This window comes from Anopheles arabiensis, chromosome 3 (genome assembly GCF_016920715.1).
Source record: "Anopheles arabiensis isolate DONGOLA chromosome 3, AaraD3, whole genome shotgun sequence".
NCBI lineage: Eukaryota > Metazoa > Arthropoda > Insecta > Diptera > Culicidae > Anopheles > Anopheles arabiensis.
Genome location: NC_053518.1, coordinates 44,791,254 through 44,811,839, shown reverse-complemented (window position 1 = coordinate 44,811,839; position 20,586 = coordinate 44,791,254). Strand labels below are relative to the sequence as shown.

At 38.4% G+C, this 20,586-nt stretch overlaps 1 protein-coding gene across 3 annotated transcripts; it reads right to left on the bottom strand.

Moving 5' to 3' along the window:
• Positions 1-1,216: 1,216 nt before the first annotated feature.
• Positions 1,217-19,112, bottom strand: LOC120900568 (guanine nucleotide-binding protein subunit gamma-e). 3 transcript variants are annotated; one of them, XM_040307709.1, is made up of 4 exons: positions 18,877-19,112; positions 15,600-15,717; positions 4,530-4,631; positions 1,217-2,401 (listed from the first exon to the last, which is right to left on the bottom strand). In XM_040307709.1, the coding sequence occupies exons 2-4, from the start codon at positions 15,710-15,712 to the stop codon at positions 2,398-2,400; spliced, it is 219 nt and encodes a 72-aa protein (XP_040163643.1). In that variant the 5' UTR covers positions 15,713-15,717; positions 18,877-19,112; the 3' UTR covers positions 1,217-2,397. The 3 variants fall into 3 exon arrangements, with proteins under 3 accessions (XP_040163643.1, XP_040163642.1, XP_040163641.1); XM_040307708.1 differs by lacking the exon at positions 1,217-2,401 and having other exon boundaries at positions 3,056-4,631; positions 18,837-19,108; XM_040307707.1 differs by lacking the exon at positions 1,217-2,401 and having other exon boundaries at positions 3,056-4,631; positions 18,877-19,099.
• Positions 19,113-20,586: the final 1,474 nt, after the last annotated feature.

Sequence of the window (20,586 nt, the reverse complement as noted above, 5' to 3'; positions counted from 1 at the left end):
AATGAAGGGGACACAACACCATTCGAAATGGTACAAAAATGCAATGTTCTATCGCTGTATAGTAGAACAGAATTCAGATACGCTAAATTTCCAACACAAAAAAAAAACAAAAAATCCAAACAACAGATAATCGTCAAACATAGAAAAAGAATTCAAAACACTGTAACCCAATTAGCAAAAGTAAAAATCGTTAATTTTCGATTTTTTTTCGACTAAGGTTGGAATTATTATGTGCGTGAAATGGTGATTAAGAATTCTTAGACAAAAAAGGAGCGTTACTGCATGCTTATATTGGCATCCTAAAATTTGGTATGTATGTTACAATTAAAAACAAATCATAAAAATGAAAATAAAAATCATGAGACATTTTATGTATTAAATCAATAATTGTTTTTTTTTAATATATTTGAATATAAGCTTTTTTATTACAAATAAGAACGTTATTGTACAAATTACAACAGAAACTACTCCGTATGAAGATATGTGTTTGGAACACCCATTGAACAGAAAGCTGAATTATTAAGCTTTTTAAGCTAAGACAACAACCTATTTTCTTGAGCGAGCTTACGATTTTAGGTAGATACATATTAAAATGTGTGCAAATAATTGATTGCACTAAAAGTTATACCTTGTTTAATTTGCCAATTGTTTCAATATTTAATCCTTTCTGTAATAGTGATTAAGCATCCAAATTATTTTAGCCATAATTTATCTATCACTATACCAAGACTTTTTCTTCGTATTTTGTTGTTTGCACTTACCTTGTCGGGTGATAGTTTTGTGCGAGTTTTTAGTTTCTTTCGCGTTTCATATTTTAGTATAATCATTGGTGATATTAAATCTGTTAAAATATTGACAAAAGAAAATAAGATATTGGAAGTACCTACATCAGTAATACAAGCACCGGAATCCAGCTCGATGAAACTCTAATCGATTCCACTTCAAACTGGCATACAAGAAGTAAGTACTTGCTTGCAAGCTGTATGCAACAACAACAAAAAGTAATCACGAAAAGTCACAGAAGCGTAAATGATTGGATCGCGAAACAAAGAATGGGATACTAATTTAAAATTATAGCTTTTGTTTTAAAACATTCCAGTTTGTATATCCTTCGAACTTGGAGATAAATGAAAAAAGAAAAAAACCATAAATATGAATAATAAGGCTTATAAATTCGAAGCTTCTCCCAGCAAGGTAAGCAAAGCTACGCAAAACATAAAGTTTGACTGTTTACTTTCATTTACTTTATTTATAAGAAATGTGAAATTTACCGCATTAATAGCTTTATGTTTGTGTTATTTAATTATAATGATTCTATTTTAAATGGTTACTAGGTTTTACCGTACTGCAACAGGCAATTTGTAGAAATAAAATCAATGAAACTTCAAACAATCCTGCAAGGTCCTTCGATTTCGGATTTCCTCTATAGAGGGTAGCTAGTAAAGTACGCGGATCCATCTTTGCACGGGAACGTACTTACACCTTCCCACCGTGAAACATCCACATGAAAAGAGCGAAAATTGCTTCATTCGTACAGTATGGTAGAAACGGACGATACGGTTGAACGTGATTGATTAGTGAAGAGTGTGCCCCGAGTTTAAAATATAGTTAGTCAGGTTACAAACGACAGACAGGTGTAGAAATTCACTGATACTCTGGGTTCGTTAAATCTTACATTAGTGACATTTAAAAAACGAACAGCGACGAATCGCAACTCTCTAGCTCTAAAGTTAGAAAAAGAAAACCCATTCCAAAAATCCAGTTAGAAACTACGACTGATGCGAAATACTACTAGTGAACACACGAGCTCTTGGCAAGGGAGCTCAGTTTGGGGATATATTGTAGAGAATCGGCATGGTACGAAGGGTCTAATTCCTGATTTTTATCATTTTCTGCCCATTTTGGCATCTACTAGCTTCGTTAAAACAAATAATTCGCCTGTTAACTTTTCTCTGGTTACCTGCTGCTCTGCTGTTTGACTAAAACAAAACACAAGTGAATAAAACTTCTCATGACTAGATTCGTATGCAACGCAATGCGCAAACAAAAAACGATCCTCTCCTTGTTTGTGGTGGTTTGTGCGTGGAATCATTATCGGTTTTGTCGTCTAGCCGGAATGGCATGTCGGCCAAATGATGACACTCGTTATCCTGTTGCATTACTGCAATACTGAGCGGACTGGCCACTGATTCAACCATTCTCTCCTGCTTTGCATCGTTGGCTCTTTCAAAAAGTTAATGCTACAAACATAATTCCGGAAAATCCATCGTGCACCGCGTGTTCCAACCAATGCTAATCGCTCGTTTGCTCTCGGTGCTTTGGTTCGGCATTCATTTGTTATGACTCGACGAGGTGAGCATTGCTAATGACAGTGGTGAACATCGAACGTGTGTCATTTTATCTGTTGAAAGTAGAGAGAGAGAGAAAATAGCCAAAACGACATACATTGGCCTGGCTTAGTGATGCGTCAACGACTACTATTGCGTACAGTACAGTAAAATAAACAAGCTTTTTTCCATTTGTTGAATGCGTCTCTGTGTGCCTTATTGTACAGTTTGTTTAAAAAAAAAGATATCTGAAATGATATTTCACACGAAAGGAAAAATATAACACGCAATGGAATGGTCATGTTTGAACCATGAAACAAAATATATACATGACCTTTTCTGTATGTTATTCGTGAAAAATGAAAATAAAAATAAACATACAAATTTGTAGAAATTCAAAACCATTGTTTGATAAACATTCCAAACAAACTGAGCACAATCAATATTTGTATCAATTAGCATAACAACTGACAATATTTTTTTTCACATTTAAAACCAACCTCACAACGTTCACCAAAGGCAAAGAAAAACAGAAGCTTTGAACAACCACCAACAACAGAATTACGCCGCAAAACAAACAAAAGAGAGAATATAACATAACATTGCACACAAATCACATAAAAAAAAAGTATAGAGAAGATGAAAACTAAAAAATAGAACAAACTCGAAACAGTAAACAAAGATAAAAAAATACATCAAAAAGGAAAGGACGCCACACAACGATACAATTAGTCATGCATGTGTATGATTTATTCTAGCAGACGTGTAAAACCAGTACACCAGTAGCTATCATGATCTTTTCTTCCATTTTACAATGGACTCGTGCATGTGAAAATAGGGCGAATGTCTTTTATGCTGGGATTTGTTTTTTGTTTTTTTTGCATTCCAACGAATTGTTTACAAAATTGTCCCACAAATCCCTTATGGCCAGTATCTTTTTTTTGTTTTCAATAGATATGATGTGATGTGGGTAGTGAAGTGTGCCAGTTGTTACCCTATGTTCATCTTTGTGTGCCGATAGAAAACGACAAAAAAACACAGTAAAACAACCAGGCGAAAGTATGCAACAATGATAGAAATGGTTTGGTTTTTTGGTAGATCGGTAGTGCAATTAGCTACACACGCTAATTGTTTTCTTTAATTTTTCTCTTAAATTTTGCACATTTTGCACAGTTTCGCTGCTTTACGTGTTTGTTGCTACACCGGAGTTGAGGGAAGGGAGTTACAAACATTCGGGAGTATTTGGGTTTCTTTTTCAGATTCTGCTATTGCACTTACTATAATGAATAGTTGACAGGACAGTACAAACAATCAAAACAAACTGAACAACACCGATCTGATAGGAACTTAAAGCTAATAGACAGAACGCAATGAGATTAAAAGCAAGATGGAAATTTAGCCCTGCTTGAACGATCAAATATGCCACAAGTTTGGTTTTACTTTTTTTCCTTTCTTTGCCTTTCATTTTTAACTTTTCCAGCTTCATTTAACATACATTATGCATCTTTTTTTAGGATGTACACTAAAATGTTTCAAAATCTTTAACATCATAAATCAAATCATTATATGAATAACATTCTTGTTTAAACTAAATTAAATTGAAAAAAAATACACAAACATACAACACAACTTTTTCTTATGATACATAAAAGGAACTGAAATGACTGACATGATGCCAGCGTAAGCTTGTTGTCAACTTCCGCACAGATCTTTTAGAGCTTTATGTTGATTGGTTTTCGCATTTGTTAGCATTTGGTTCCTGTTACTCCTTATTTAATTCTTATTTTCAACAGATCCTTCGTCAAGGACTGAACCACAAAACGGATGCACTGAATAGAAAGGAGGGTAGCGGAAACAAAAGCTGCTACAAGCTACATCTTGCATCACTGTAGTTTGAGATTTGAAGCTGATACTCTCGGACACCGATTGAATTGTTCGACGATTTGAAGTACTGTGTGGGCCGAAGAGGCAAAAAGTGGCACAAAGTAGTACGGATTTGATAGTTTCGATTCGTCGCTGAAGCTCTCTGCTCTGATGCTTATGGTACAATTGTTGTAATGGTAGCAAGTTGTTGTAGTAAATAGTTGATTGGTTTTGGGGTGTAGAAGTAGTTCTAGTAGTAGTGGTAGTTGTGGTAGTAGTAGTAGTGGTAGTAGTAGTAGAAGTAGAAGTATTATCGGAAGAAGATAGGACGCTATTTACATGATGACACATTTGCCCTTCTCGGCCCAAGGATTATTCTTCTTGTCCGGTGCGTGAATCAGTGGATCGTTCTTTTCGTTCTCCTCCACGTATTCTCGCATGCTGGAAGAGAGGGATAAATGCAATGATGGTTAGTTGGAAAACAGTATTTGAAACGATTTAGTAGTTTATAGTTGAACCTGTATCAGAGAGAGGATTATTCCCTGAACAAAACTGGGTAATTTAAGCCTTGAACATAAAATACAGTTTAGACCTGTTAGCTTTAGTTGATCCTACTTTCTAAAGGATAATTTAAAACATTTGTGGAACTTTCAAGCCATTGGTATTAAATAAAAATTATTAAATAAATTCATAAACAAAATTAGTTAGTATTATCTGTTAATTTCAAGTAACATGAAGAATTTAATGTTGAAAACATGGTTTCTAATGTGCTTTACAAACTCCTTCATTCAGGAAATATCATAAAAAATAACCTTAAACAACTATTTTTTCGATCAATTTTCAATTGGGATCGATCTCCAACCAGACAGTCCCTCCCACAGAAAGGACTGTCTACCCGGGAGCGTAGTAGTAATAAATCTCAGAAGCCTGTGTAGGCTGACCGTAAAGTTGAAATAAAATAAAATGTCTGCATTGAACATTTCGCATCTGTTACCCAATAGCGTTCTCCCGATATTTTGTATACATGAAAATCAGGACCGGTATCGTAGTACAGTCGTCAACTCGTACGACTTAACAACATGCCCGTCATGGGTTCGATCCCCAAATAGACCGTGCCGCCATACGTAGGATTGACACAAATAGTCACTGAAAGCCAAAGCCCACACTAGTGGTACAGGCAGGCCTTGACCGACAACGGTTGTTGAGCCAAAGAAGAAGAAGAAGAAAATCAGGACAAACGAAAACTGCACAACCTGTAAGACCACATTCCTTCTGCATGAAATATTTCAATCTTTTTCCGGCTTAGATGGAAAACAGACCTTTATACTTTATATTTTGAAATTTTCTAAGAAAAGGGTCGAAAGCATTTGCCGCATTAGAATGTGATTCGCTCTTTGATCAACCCGTCGGAAATATGATGAGAATAAAAGGAACAAGAAAAAAAGGATACCTGCTAGCTGGTTACAGCGAAGGAACGTGTTGCCATGACAGCTCACAGCTTTTATTGGTTACTTACTTCTTACCCAACCGTGTCGGTTGCTAGCAGTAAACCTTTTGTAAGTGCGAACGCTCTCGTGAGTGGATGGGTGAAAAAATGCAAACTATTTACGACACATAAGCTTTCGACGGTTGATGTTACATTTCTCATTTTGTGTTTGTTTTATTTTTAAACAAGAAATTTTGAAGTTTTGTTTAAGAAAAATCCACAAAACTAGTTAAAATCCTACATTAATGATACAGAATTGGGCTCCAGCGTTTATGGCGAGATCAGCAATTACCCGTGTTAGTAGCAAGTGATTGCCACTGTGTTAGTCGCAAGACAAACAAGGATGTTAGGTGGAATGACCGACCCAGGATTATTAAATATTGAACATCGCATACCACGGTTCATATTTGCGTGGAACCATTTTTGATAGATTTTTAATCTCCAAAAGATTAGAAAGATATCTTTTTCGCGTAACAATTTCCCAGCAGCTTAAATGTCATTGGAGTAGCCAACCAGCGGTACGGTCTGGCTAATCAGTCCGTCCGAGAAATCAAACTGATTAAACAGAACCGGTTTAGCTGGTGATGAGCTTTGGAAAAAGCTTCAAATATCTGGTACGTAGAAAAAATGTATTTTTTTAGATTACTAACGTGGATTTAGAACAGGGGTTTGCAAACTACGGCCCTCGAGAGCCCACGACGACTTTGTAAATGTCACAATAAATAATAAATTTTATTGAATATTCTAATCCATATTATAACTTTTCTTTTTAATGTCGAAAATCAAGGTTGAATAATATGGATTTGTTAAAATCTGATACATCCAGTTAGTATTTTCTTATCAAAACGTGATTGAACGTTCATCCATTAGCTACTGGTAACGACAAAATGACCCCTAACAACGTTATTTGCGAATCAATGCGGCGCGCGAAGGAAAAAGATTGGAGACCCCTGATCTAAAAAAATGCCCTCAAAAGTCCAATGATTGTAATGATACAACATTTCTCATTTCATTTACAGCCCACATGAAGTGGTAAAACGCTGTTACACTGTGCGGGACAAATCGACTTAATTCGAAATACGAAAACGATATTTGATGCCAGCATTAAGGGTACAGTCATTGAATTTTCTCATTTTATAACCAATCACTTCATTGTTATTGTTGTTACGTTATCCTTGCAGCACGGCAACAGCAACAGTGGCTCTGAAAAATGGTGTCTGCTTCTGAATTTCATCATCTTTGCCATAATCACCCAATACCGGTTTCAATGCGAGATCGTTCGAGCGAGTGACAGAGCTTTGAGTAGGGTCTTAGGAAAGGGAAAAATAATAAACCACACGCCCACCATCATCGCACTCGCTGATCTTCGCACACACTACACTGCCCACGAAACCCTGTAGCGAGGGTGATGGAAATGATGATTCATTCGTTCGCAACGATGAGGATTTTATTAGAAAGTGTCTCCCCACAGCTGCACGCCGTGAGTCGAGTGATGAAGCCGGCCTGAAGGATCAAGGATGGATGGATTCGATGGGCGGTAAGAAGCACAGATGTACTGCCACATCCACACATTTATGTTTCCTTTTTCGCTTGTCGTGTCGCTGTCGCGGTTTTTCACAATTTCCGCTTCAGCTGATCGAATATCGCAAGTGCACGAAAGAAATCGTAGACTGTAACCCTCCCATAAGCTCTTGCATCATCCAGCCAGAACATGTGGACGGCAAGTGATAAGGATGTGGTAGTCATACGTGGTAGTGTGATTTTTTGTAAAGTGCCTGAGTAAAATGAGTCATCAAATGAAAAATTACTCCTTCTGTGTGCGTTTGAGTGAGTTGCAGCATCAGATGGCTTATTCAAATGAATTTGTTGTGTGCTTTTTTATGTTAAATTGATTTAATGATGGTATCAAGCGTAATTTCTTGGGTACCAATGTCAAATGTTTGTAAGATATAATAAATATCATATGTACAATGTACTATTATTAAAATATGAGATATTAGCAATAAAGAGCATGATGATTTGCTTTAGATGTTTGTTATTAACGTGACAGTTTATATCTTTAAACATTACATTTGACTGGTAAGTTATTTGGTAATTTTTAAAGATAAAAATGAGCAAATCCCTCAAAAGGCATATACTTTTTCCAAGCGTACAACCATAGCAAGCTAAATTTGCATCGGAGTAATAAAGTAACAAACAAATAGGTCCAGGAAAATAAATCATACCTCCTGTAAAGGTGAAAACACCAATATCGCAAGTTAGGAAAAATACCAGCTTAGAAAAATCCAGAACATTCGCGCAGCTGAACGAACCTTAAACAGGCTAAGCATTCATATTTTAAAACACTTTAGCATAGCAAAAATAACGCGTTCCAAAATTACAACAATCTGAAATAAACTCCAGCCACTGGAAAAAAGTACACACATATAAATAGTTAAAAGAAAATTTCTTACACGCGGGGCAGCGTAATCGTCCTAAAGCGTACACGCAAACGAATAAAGCAAGTAATAATAACATACACGTGAAAAAATAGAGCAAAACGTATCTAGAACAGCTAAATCACTCAACCATAGCAAAAACTCAAACAGATAGCCGTCATCGTGTAAACAAAAGAGACGAGCGATGCGCGAAGGATAAGGATAAAAAATATTTTCAAAATCGGAAAGTAAGATAGAATATAAGGAATATTTTTAAACTGTAATAAACACTTGCTCTTCAGATCTTAAATTAAAAGAATCATCTGTATGTTCGTCTCGGTTATTCTCCCCTGTTTCTTTATAGCAGTGGTACAGTCTGCGCGTAGGCATCGGTCTGGATCAATCTCTTGGTCAAGCCAAAAAGGTGTTGTGAAAGCCCCAAATCTTACATGGTAGCTCCAAAGAGGAGTTTATTTATAATGACTCAAATATAACTCAATTCAGCGAATATTGGTTCAAAGTGTGTTGTCGTATGCAGAACAGTAAGTGCTCAAGTAAAGTGCAGTGCTAAGTACAAAGTGCAGTTTGTAACCAGTAATGCAGTACATTTTAACGAATCTGCGAGTGTTCCATAAGGTCCCAGTTTTGAAGGACGCAGCAAAGAAACCACATTTGTCGAAAAAATGATACAAGAAGAAAGGCTTCAACTGTATTTTAATAGTTTTCCAAAACATTTCCTCTTCGAAACATGCTGCGCAACAAATAAAACTCAATGGATTGAACTAAATTGCTAGAAGTTGCGGATCAAAGAGAAGAACTTTGAGGATGGTGAACCCGTTTCTAAAATTACCTCACCCATAATATATAGATAACAACAATAAAAAAAATCTTTTCAAATGTGACGCTCGTAGTATATAAGTAAATAAAATATAAGTACAATATAACAATTTTTATCATTGCACCAATAATACAACAATGAACAAACATCGCGCAGCCAGTATTTTTAACTTCAACTTCACCTAACTGAACCAAATGATAAATATTCACTATTCTACTATTTAGCAGCCTCATATGTTCGATCTATGAACATCGCCGCTATTTCGAAAATGGATTCAAATACAAGGACGCTACCGTTTTCGTCTTGTAAAAAAAAAAAAGGTTGCACGAATGAACAACATGTTTTCTACTGGGAGATGTTTTTCGCCACCCTTCCTGGAACCGATAACAATTCATATTAAAGCGTGGTGAGCTTTTTCATTGAATATTTCGAGGAAGTTTCATATCCTGTGCTGCTTTCAATTTGCTTGTGAAAAAGCTTCATCTGAATTGGCAGTATTGGTGAGCTAAATATGTATTCTTTTCCCGTTTTTTTCTTCTTCTTCAAAGTAACCGCCAATGTTAAATTCCTGCTGCTGCAGCTGGTGTTGTTGATGTTGGTGTGAATTAATTTGGTTCTCGAAACTCGTTCAAGCATTTCGGCGAAGGAGCTATTTTTTATTCGCATAAAACGGCGCGGAAGAAGATCCTTCAATGCCGGATGTAAATTATATTTGCTATCAGCTTGCTTCGTAATCAAATTAGCAAACTTTACACAAATAATTCTCTTATTTTGCAAGCAAGATATAACCATATAAAATTACATATTATTTTCCTGCGAAAAATCATCTACAGGGTCAGCAAACTCTTGCATGTTAGCTTCCATGGAAAGCTTTACATGGATTAAAGACAAATACGATGAATATCATGCCACTGTCATGAAGCATGATTTTTATGGCTGTTACTGTCTCTATATATCTATCTCTTCCTCTATATGTATCTCTCTCTCTCCCACCATATACAAATTGTTTCCTCCATCTTCAGCTTAAGTTCGCAAGGAGCTTATTTGCCTTGCCTACCCACATCCGGCAAATTCCGGGGAAATTGTAATTAAATTTCTTTCTCCATCTATGGACATTACCGTTTCCCACAAATTCCAAAGCAAATCGGCAACATGTTGGACGGTGTTAAGGATGTTGCGAAACGCGCTTCCTCGGCAACCATCTGACACCATTCCTATGGCACCGGGAACTAATCAAGAGTGTATGCCGCTGCTTGTTATTGCTACATTCCCTCAAATAATCACCTAATGAATCTTACAGTTCGTTTGAGGCAGAAGCAGCCAGGACACGGATGCCGCAAATGATCGATCAACGTCTAAGGCAGTTGCTAGGTCGATTGATATATGCTGTGTTAGCTAAACCGTCGTTTGTCACATTCCTCTTTTTATGCTACAAGTGTTCCGATTGACGTACAACCAATCATCCATTAAACCTGAGTAACTATGCAACCTATGTAACGTAGGCATAAAAAACTATTTATAGGCCTGTTATCATAAAACAAAACTAGAAGCATGTGAAACTTTGTTCAGAAGAAAAAATACAACCATCGAACGATACATCAAACAACAGGGCACACGTAATGATTTCAATGAACGCATCGCTTCCATGTCGCTAATCGAAGAACGAAATCGATAGCCCTCGTTAATCCTGTTACGTCCGTTCGGGAAGCGCTTCCAGCCGAGGAAGCTTTTTAAATGAAATCCAATTAGTAGCTACTACCACCGCACACCATTCCGTTCTTCGCTTTTTGCTGCTGGTGTTGTGTGTTTATGGGCTTGAACTATTTTCTGTTCCCCTTTTTTCTTCGCCGTTTACTTTCCATTCGCCGGCCTGGCGGCATGCGACTACATTTAAAGGTTTAGTGCGCTTGTTGTGTTGTTTTTTTCAAGCACCGGCACTTCAAGCAACAGGCTTTGGCACGATTGTTTATGGACGGCAGATATAATGGATTCATTACGAACACAGCACAGGAAAGCACGTCACGTGCTGAGACAAGAATGTAATCCATTTTCCAATCATCACCCGAAGAGTTTGCGAATCCTGTTGCCCCAGCGCAGGACAATTCCTTGTCATTTGGCCCCCAGCCCATGCGAACCTACCTGGCATAGGAGTTTTGCGTTCCCCCGACCTCACCACTCACTCACCCTCGCCGTGAATTGCTTTTACATTGATGGTGCACTTTTTTTCGTTGGTGTTCATCCTACCGAGTACCGCGGGTATGATTACTTTTCATTAAAATTTCAATCACGCACACCCCGTGACCCGTCTACCCGTGTTCGGGCGGGCCGGGCCCGTGTTGGCTCACTAGTGCGGGGATTTGTTTATGCTTGGGATTGGCAATTTTCTGTCCGCACGGGCTGCGGGCACTTTTCCCGGACGATGTCTTCGGACATTTGAGGCCTTTTTTTCGGGCGTTTTGTTAGCGAAAGTTAGCGTAAGGTGTTAAGTGGGTTTAGTGTTTTTAGTCAGGGTTTAGTAATGACCCGAGAGGCCGAGTCGGCCAGGGTGGTTGCTTATCGTGGATGGATTTAATCGTTTGCTTACATTGCTAAGGTTATTGCATGCAGTTATTAGTATTGTTAGTAAGAGTTAATTTATTAGTTTGTTAGTGATCGTTGTAATGTATTTTTTTTTTATAAACTACATACTTTTTATACAAGTGTAAGGTTCATGGCTGTTTTTGAGATTCTTCATAGTTTGTACCGTTAATACGAATTTCCCACGTCTGACATTAATCTAGCTATACTTGCCTGCTTTGCTAACAATGCAATTCAAAAAGTAATTAAATTGTTTACCATTGTCTAGCACCATCGTATCTAATGATTGCTCGTAATTAAACTGTAATCCATCCGGAGAAACTATTCTCTGCTTCTCAATCACTTTGCATTTGGTTTGCTCGCAAGCACGCAGCAATGCTATCGAACGTCCCATTCCAATGTTGTCTTATCTGTAACAAGTTGCATAATGCCAAGCACTGGCAGCAATATGTAACTCGTGTAATGGCAGTCAGAATGTACTGTCAGAATGGCACGGACACACTATTAAAATCAGTAAAAGTAGGATAAATAATCAAAACGTCGCTACTACTTCAACGCGAAACTTTCGCAAGCAATATCTATATTACTTCAAACTAAGGACGCTTCATTTCTAGCTGGACAAATTTTCATTCATAATGTGGCTTTTCTGGATGTACAGAAGGATGTATTTGTAAACTTTCATTTTATGATACATTACTATTCTCATGAACGGCAAGCTATTCGCACTAAGTTAGTTCGTGTCGTATGATGTCTCCCATTTTATGCAGTATCCATCCATGTCATCCCTTAACACAAATTCTGCTAGATTTGCTTAACATTTTTCTCCTATCGTTCTAAGAAAGATAATGGGGGCAAAAGAGCACAAAAAAAAAGAACTGTCGAGAAAAGTATCGTGGATGGCAGTCGTGAGAGGATGAGAGCATACGAACATCATTAGAACATGGTAAGTGGAGCTGTTCACGATACGGTACTAATGAACCCAGTCTTTAAGTGTTTGTGTAGTTGATGCAGCAAGTGGGCAAGAATTGTAAGAAGACTGTAACAAGCAAAGGAAAGAAAGATAAACAAACCCAAGGAAATGCTGCTATTAAATAGTAAAATGTATATGTATTTCAGCATCTATGCAAAACCGTGTGTATTAAATTGAATGCCGTTACTTCAAACAAGAAATATGAACACGATAGCAACACAATAATAATCTTCTTATACCTGTCCGCTTTCGTGTGTTTCATTCCATCGCTATAATGCTTCAATATTCCGTTAATTGTGTTATCAAATTAGTGAGGTAATGGCAAATGTTGCTAAATATCCCTTGAGATATATGTACCTTGAGCTCTCCCATGAGAAATGTTCGTTCTTTAGCGATCGTTCAAACATTGATGATTCGGGGCGTTTTATTACCGTTGCTGATGTAACCAGCTGATCGTAATTGATTATTGATTTACTTACGGAAGGAAAGCTTATATAGCCAAAAAGTGCAATGTAACATAATTTGAATGGTTTTCTAAGCAACAATTTATAAAAGTAAGTATTATAATTTTAAGAAAATTGCATATTGTTTTACCGAGATAAACAACCGTCGTTATTCTTACCCAGTGCCAAACCATCCCATTTTTCAAGATACTAATATGGTTTCATATTCCAAAATGTTGAATTTCTAGCACCTGTTTACGAAAACAAAGAATGCTTCTCAAACTACTAGCATTTACTCATATAAATGTGTTAAGCCTTCAAAACTTAAATTGAAGGTGTTTATTTTATTTTTATTTTTATTTAAGATAAAAGTCGCCTTGGTTCGTGCAATCAATATCTGAACTAATGTAAATATACAAAATCTGTAACAAAAATATTAGACTCTTCAGCTCAATTCTTCTAAAAATTCTTTAAAAGCTTGTCAACCCTTGGTTTATTCCATAACATAATATTATGAAATGAGTTTAGAAAGTAAAAGAACAAAATATTCAAAAACAAAAAAGCAACGTCAAAGAGTTCGATTGAAGCAAACCAACAATAGTAATAGTAACTTAAAGAAGTGCTTGTCAATTCAGAATTATTATATGCACACTGTTTTAACTGTTTAACACCTCACATGAAGTGAACGACGACATTAAAAACAGTTAATGTGCAAATGTAGCATGAAAAGAACGCATTGTGTTGCTTAACAACGTCGCGATACAACACATTGAATGACTCAATTGGTAACAGTTATATTTCAATCGAAATGAAAATGCCTGAATGGTCTGTTCAGTCAAAGAAAACCAAAATGCATACACGCTCGACTGTTCATAATTGCGCGCGGATATGGTTTTAATAATTATGCTTCGTGCAATTAAACATTTAAGCCACGTCTACCTGTTCATTGATATCGTTGAAGGTGATTGAAAATATTATGTTTGCATGTTATCGATGCGTAAATAAGTTCAACAAAACTCTTTAAAAAGCTCAATCAGAATGACGATTTTTAATCGAACGTTACTTCACACTTTCTGAGTTCTTTTCTTTTTGCTTGCCAAAACTATGTTATTCTGTCAACATTTTAAACGATTCATCGCCAATCGAAGCAAACCAAATGCAGCGATAACAATACGATAAGGCAACAGTAAAGGAACACTCACACACGGCAAGCAAGCACAGAAGCGTGCAAGAGCGAAACAAAATCGCACTCCAAGCCAAACTTTATCGCGTCCATCGCGGATTACTTCCATCCCATTTGCTCTAGCGCTGCCGAGCGGGCCGCGGCCACGAAAGGTGATAATGCGTCTCCACCGCTCGGCAGCTCCAAAGCCTCTTCTTCTTCCACCCTCTCTTCACCCTCTCCACCAACTACCGGTGGGAACGATGGCATTCTACCTTGGCACTGTTTTCCCACACGCACACCACGACGAGCACGCACACAACACTAAAGTACGTACCACCGTGCAGCACAACTACCATCGTCATGGTGATGCTTGAATGAGTGGGTGAGCGAGACCGCAGCATACAACCTACAGCTATGTTGAGCCGCCAAAAGATAAGAACACTTAGGCAGACTAGAAGCTGCTGGCCCCTTCTGCCATCCCGCAACACCCACTGGTTAGTGGTGCGCTAGTCACAGCCACCCTGTGTGGGAGGGGGGGGAGGCCACCACACACTAACACATTCGCACCCGACACACTGTGAATGGGCCTTCCAAAAGGCTACAATGATTTGTTTCCTAGCGAAACTGCACTGTGTTGGAAAATGAATGATGAAAAGCTGGAAAATTCCAACTTCACACGCGCTTTACTGCCAGTTACTGTCGGGTTCCAATGCTCCCAGCAGTATTACCAATACCATCAACGCAATGTAACCGAGTGCCGCCAGCAGCACCGACCGCCAGAACGAGGGTTGGCTTCTTTATCGATTTTTTCCCACATCCGTTTTCCGTTGGCTAGGTTGGTCTCGGACGGGAAGGTAATTTCAAGTAATCGATCATCCTATTGCCGTTCGCTGCTGCATAAATTCGGCGTGCGGATGCTGTTTTTGGCCACTTGCAAAACACAAATAAACGATTGCCTTTACGAAACGGCTATAATTACTCGGTGGCTGAAGCGAATCAGCGATTGCTTCTCTTGCTTCACTCGGTACACAAGCACTCCTCACATGGCCGTCAACACCTTCGGTTCGGTTCGATTTGCTGATCGCCCGCATCGTCACTTTTGACCGACCACACTTGTCACTTTTGGCAACCGAAGCCATCGCTCAGCTCAACCCCGTGGTCTGACTCATTACTAAAAACACACACACACACCCCGAAAATATCGACTGCAAGGGCGCTACCCCGTTCGTTTTTTTCCTTTTAGCTCGATGGGCACTTTTTCCACCCTTTTACATCAACTCATTTGAACGCGATTTCTCAGGGGAGTGTTCCTTTTTTTCGTTTTTTTTGCTACCGCTCAGGCTTTTTTTCTCCAAACGGCATACATTAGTAGCTGAGGTATCTTAAATTATTCACTCAATGCACTAAAATCAACTACTGATCTCTTCTGGCAGGACGAAATTACAAGTGGTTCTAGGGAAAGGGACAGAAAAAGGGGGGGGGGGGGTGGTTAGGGTTTGGCAATGGTACTTACGCTGCGATACTCTTCGACAATGGCCACCGCTCCATCGAGGCTTGGTACTTCATGTTTTCGATCTGCTTTTTCAGTGCGTCACGGTCCATGGTTGCTAGAATACTGGGATCCATCGCGTCTGGAATGTTACCGCGAGAGATGGAGAAAAAGGGTGCGTTAGTGTGTGTGTATGCGAATCGACATCGTAGGGAGGGGTGGTTTTTATCGCTGTGTTGGTTAATCGATGAATCGGGCGAAAATTACAAACAACAATCGTTGGAAACGGTTTTACAAACGGCGCCGTCTTGTTCAACAAATGCACCTTTCTAGCAAATGCGTTTAAACATGAAATGATCGTTTCTTTGAATTAATTGATCACATAAAATCAGACATTTGATCAACCACGACCTGCAAAGCATTTTGTATTTATTATACTACCCAAACCAAACCAACAGTTTCTCAATGTGTAAACGGTGCTTCATTACATTTCAACTACACGACCCAGCACACGCCGACGGAGGTTTGCGTGCGTGTGCGCATGTCTCGTGTTCTACAATAATCGCCCTTTCGATAGCGTTGCCTAATCGGTGCGATAAAATTTTGACAGGGGCTAGATTTTGCTGCAACAACTAACGCGCACACCAACACGATGCCATCCGTGGTTGGTGCCCTTTGTGATGCCCATGCACACACCCTTATCGTGTGGGTAACCATTTTCCCCTTTTGGAAGAGCATGCGCAACAAGAAATCGATGAAGGTTGGAAACTTTGGAACATGATTTTCAAACCAAATTTCGATTAATGGGAGGGCATTTGAATGCTTTTTGAATGTGTCGTTAATTTAAATTTATCCTATTTAGCATGCCATGTTTGAAGCATAGCGGTTTGTTGAAGAGCGATAATTATCATAGCCGTGTTAATATATGTTACTCTTGCTATAAAACAAATTTCAACCATAAACCATTGCAGTTTTTACAACAAAAATATTAATGAATTACATCTTTTCTTAAACAATTTTACGTCACATCTTACGAATTCTTCTTCTTCTTCTTCTTTGGCCAACAACCGTTGTCGGTCAAGGCCTGCCTGTACCACTTGTGGGCTTGGCTTTCAGTGACTAATTGATTTCCCCCCATAGCAGGATAGTCAATCCTACGTATGGCGGCACGGTCTATTTGGGGATTGAACCCATGACGGGCATGTTGTTAAGTCGTACGAGTTGACGACTGTACTACGAGACCGGCTCAACATCTTACGAATATTATTACCTAATTATTGGGCAGAATGGGAATAGTTCAATACTTTAAAGTACAACCATAAAGGCTCGTTGTAGCTAGCGGAATAAATTGATGAATACAAGTTAATTAATCTATTTTCAGACTAGTTCAAAGTAATAGCCAAAACTAAAAATGTATTGTATGCCTGCAAAAGCTGTTTTCAATATTGTTCTGTTTTAGTTAGGTTATTCTATTTTTTCCCCAAACTGTCAGTTTTTACTGAATCATTGTGTGGAAATAAATATAAATTGATGTGCAGAACATAAACAAAAAAAAATCAACGAACAACGATAGTAATAGCCGAAGGCGTAATAATGTTAATTTAAATAAATAAACTATAACCATGTAAGAATACACTTAAAATAAACTGAAAAGTATCCCATTAAGTGATGTTGCACGGATAATTTAATAGATGAGCTAAGAGAATCTATTGCAAAAGAAGAAGACATAATAATCAAGCAAAAGTATAAAAATGAAACTAAGAAATCAAAACAAAGCCAAGGAAACATAAAAAATAATGAGAAAAGATAAATAAATTTATCAATTTAATAATATAAAATAAGGTGAGCCATGAAACAAGATCGATAGCAAAGTATTTAATGTCCTAATACATATTCCTGATGAAATGTATGTATGCTTTGCTCCTAAGCCGTAAAAAGTTGTTGGTGCTTTTCTGACTACTTTGAGGAAAAGTAAAAATTACCAAGGTAATTTGTTTTCAAGTAAGACTTTTGAGGAATATGTAACGCCCCAGTTTGAATGCGCATAGTTAACAAAAATTTCACTTTTGTAGAACTGATCTTGAGTGACAGAACAGGAGATGTCATAATACACAATAGCTAATCGTAAAGTAGCTTTTATCATGTATTGACTTTCACGAATGACTGCTCTTGGCCTGCTTATTGAATGAAGTATGGAAGTTGAATTAAAATAAAAACTCAAAACCCAGTCAAACCACAGTTCACATTAAATTTTCGACGCAATCGAGTTAGAACCATCCGTACTGCTTCTAAACATCAATTAAAACACTCATGCATACACGCAAAGGTAAAAGAAATTAAGCTAGCAAACGAAATCCATACGTAAACCACAGCTGCAATCCGATCTTCCGTCAGTGCCGATCACTGAAATAACCTGACGAACGATCGCGAGCGTGCGAGAGATCGTGTCAAGGTAAAATCCATACTCGAGTGAAAACAATTAGCTCCCATTAGCCAAAAGAGGGCAGTAGGTGGTTTGGAGCACATCTAGTCAGTTCGGTTCAAGCTGCACTCGGCACACACTGCACTGCAGTTGTCGGTGGAGATGTTTCGTGTGCATCGTTTACGACACAGCTTCCACAACCCAACGCTCACGCTCATACCGCACTCGTACCAATACTCCATTTCTCACGTGCTCACTTGGATGGCTGTTTGTTTATTTTTTCTATTTGCATGATCATACCCCGATCTTCGCTAGCGTGTCAATCAGTCAGAGAAATAGCAGCGAGCAGCACACAGTCACAGTCGCAGCGGAATGTCTTGACAGATAGAGCGACCAATTAGGTAATGGGTTAATCTTGTAAAGGGAAAGGTCAAATTACTGAGCGGCGTACGACCAACAAGCAACATTGCTTGAATTCTAACAAACAAAAAGAAAACATAAACGGCAACCGGATAAATGAATCTTCACAGCATTGTCACTGTGATCGTTGCTCCAAAGGAAGAAGAAAGAGAGAGATACTTATAAGATTGGTGTACAACTTGATCGTTTTACGGCTAAATTTTCCATTTTAGAAACAATGCATGTATTACACAGGTTATTGAACCATCCACAAATTGATCACAATCAAGACCAAACACTTATAACCAATTTGACTGTTGGTAAAAGCAAACACTATCCAACCCATTCTGACTGAATCCAGTGGAAGAGTTTCGCTACATTCCGTCCGCATTTTGCATTACCCAACTCAGTTATTTACTCAGAAGCACACTCACACACACCTTAGTTTACGCTTCACTATTTTATCACGATTTGACTCACTTTCCTTATCTCGTACCGACTGTGTAAGAAGCTAGCTGGCACGATGAAACAACTCGTCTGTGTTGCGTTATTGTGTGTAGAAGATTTTGCCAAACTCCTAGCTGCCTTCACCGGAAACTTGCTCACGACCGGGAACCTATCGCGCCGGGCAACGGTATGCGAATGTTTTCGAGTTGACCACCTGAAGCTTACTTTATCGGACCAGGTGAGTCAAAGCTCTCGGGCACGGGCATTGTCACTAACGGGGACGATATACGCTTGCCTCCCCATCGCAGTCAAGCCTTGGTGTGTGCGGGTTTGGTGTTGTGCCGTTACAAAAGCCTCTACTGTCGCCGGACACAGACTGTAGCAGATACAGACAACGTCAACGGATGGCTTCGGCGACAAACACGCTTTCCGCTGTTGGAAGATAAAACGTGGAGTGCTTGTAGATACAGGGCTCACGGGTAGCACGACTGAAAGGGCACGGTCGGATCTGTGCGGCATTGTTCGACTGAGCGAGACAGGCGATATTAAAGTTGGCCCAGTGCACTGGTAAGTGCAGATGGAACCTATTTAGGGAGTCAAACCTTCGTGCATTTGTTATGATAACCTAGTAAGAGGCACGTTGTTTTTGATAAAGAAAAGAAAACGACCTGTCGTTGGAGTTTGAGCTGTGGATGTGAAATAGGTGGGGGATTGTTATTAGTATTTTATTAAAAAACGGAAAATATTACAGATTGTTTGTACTTGTTTCTAAATAAATTGACGAATATATCTTATTTTGTTTTTAATATCTAATGCTACAATGAATAGTCGTTGTCTAAAAGATTGTTGTTTATTTTTTTTAATACAAACATAGTTATCGTTCAAATTATGGGTATATGAGATGTTGGAACCAATCAATACTATTTGAGTTTTTTATATTGAATGTTAAACAAATATTGTAAACAGAATTAGCAATTATACTAAAATAGCTTCTTAATTCATTTTAATACTTTTAAACAAACGAAAGTGTAACCGAAATCATTATATTAACATTGTGTTTGTATGTGTGGTTTCAACTATTTCCCAAGAGAAAGCTAACATCGACCGCCAATGAACTATTGGGAATTGCATCATCGAAAAGAGCATGCATGTTCTTGTTGAGAGCAACACCAGCACACTGAAACCTTTTGGAACGTTTCGAAGCTTCTCAGAGTCGATTGTACCAGTGACGAGGCTTCTCCACACATGTCTTTCGTACGTTTTCGGAAGCAAAACTATCGTGAACAGAAAAGAAAAGCATTACACTCCAAAAAGCACCGACAAGCATGCTTTCAGCAGTTGTTGCTCACTTTCAACAACCAGTCTTAGCTGGTTCTTTAGTGTGCTGTTTTTGTCTATCGTCTCTTTCTCGGACACACATGTGAACGGCACAGGATATGCACATATCGTTTCCAGAGAAAGATGCAGTTAGCTGCAGTGCAAGTTTCTCTTTTACTCTTGGTCAAGCATAGTGAAATAGTTGGTAACCGGTGCGAGATCCTGAGCGCCTGGCATCGTCTAAGCAACTATTTCTAATATATGCTCGAATCTTGCAAAAAGACTTCAAAAAGATTTTTTAGAGGCATTTGCAGGTAGGCTGCTTTACAAGTTTATCCACACCATGGACATTTTCGCTTATTCGACGCTTTTCGCGATTTTGCTTAGGAATCGGTTGGCTTGCAATGTTTGCTTCTTGCTGTTCTT

Coding starts and splice junctions, on each gene's coding strand:
- LOC120900568 (XM_040307709.1), bottom strand. CDS start 15,712: ATGGATCCCAGTATTCTAGCAACCATGGACCGTGACGCACTGAAAAAG. Junction 4,632..15,599: donor TTGTCGAAGAGTATCGCAGC/GTAAGTACCATT, acceptor CCTCTCTTCCAG/CATGCGAGAATACGTGGAGG.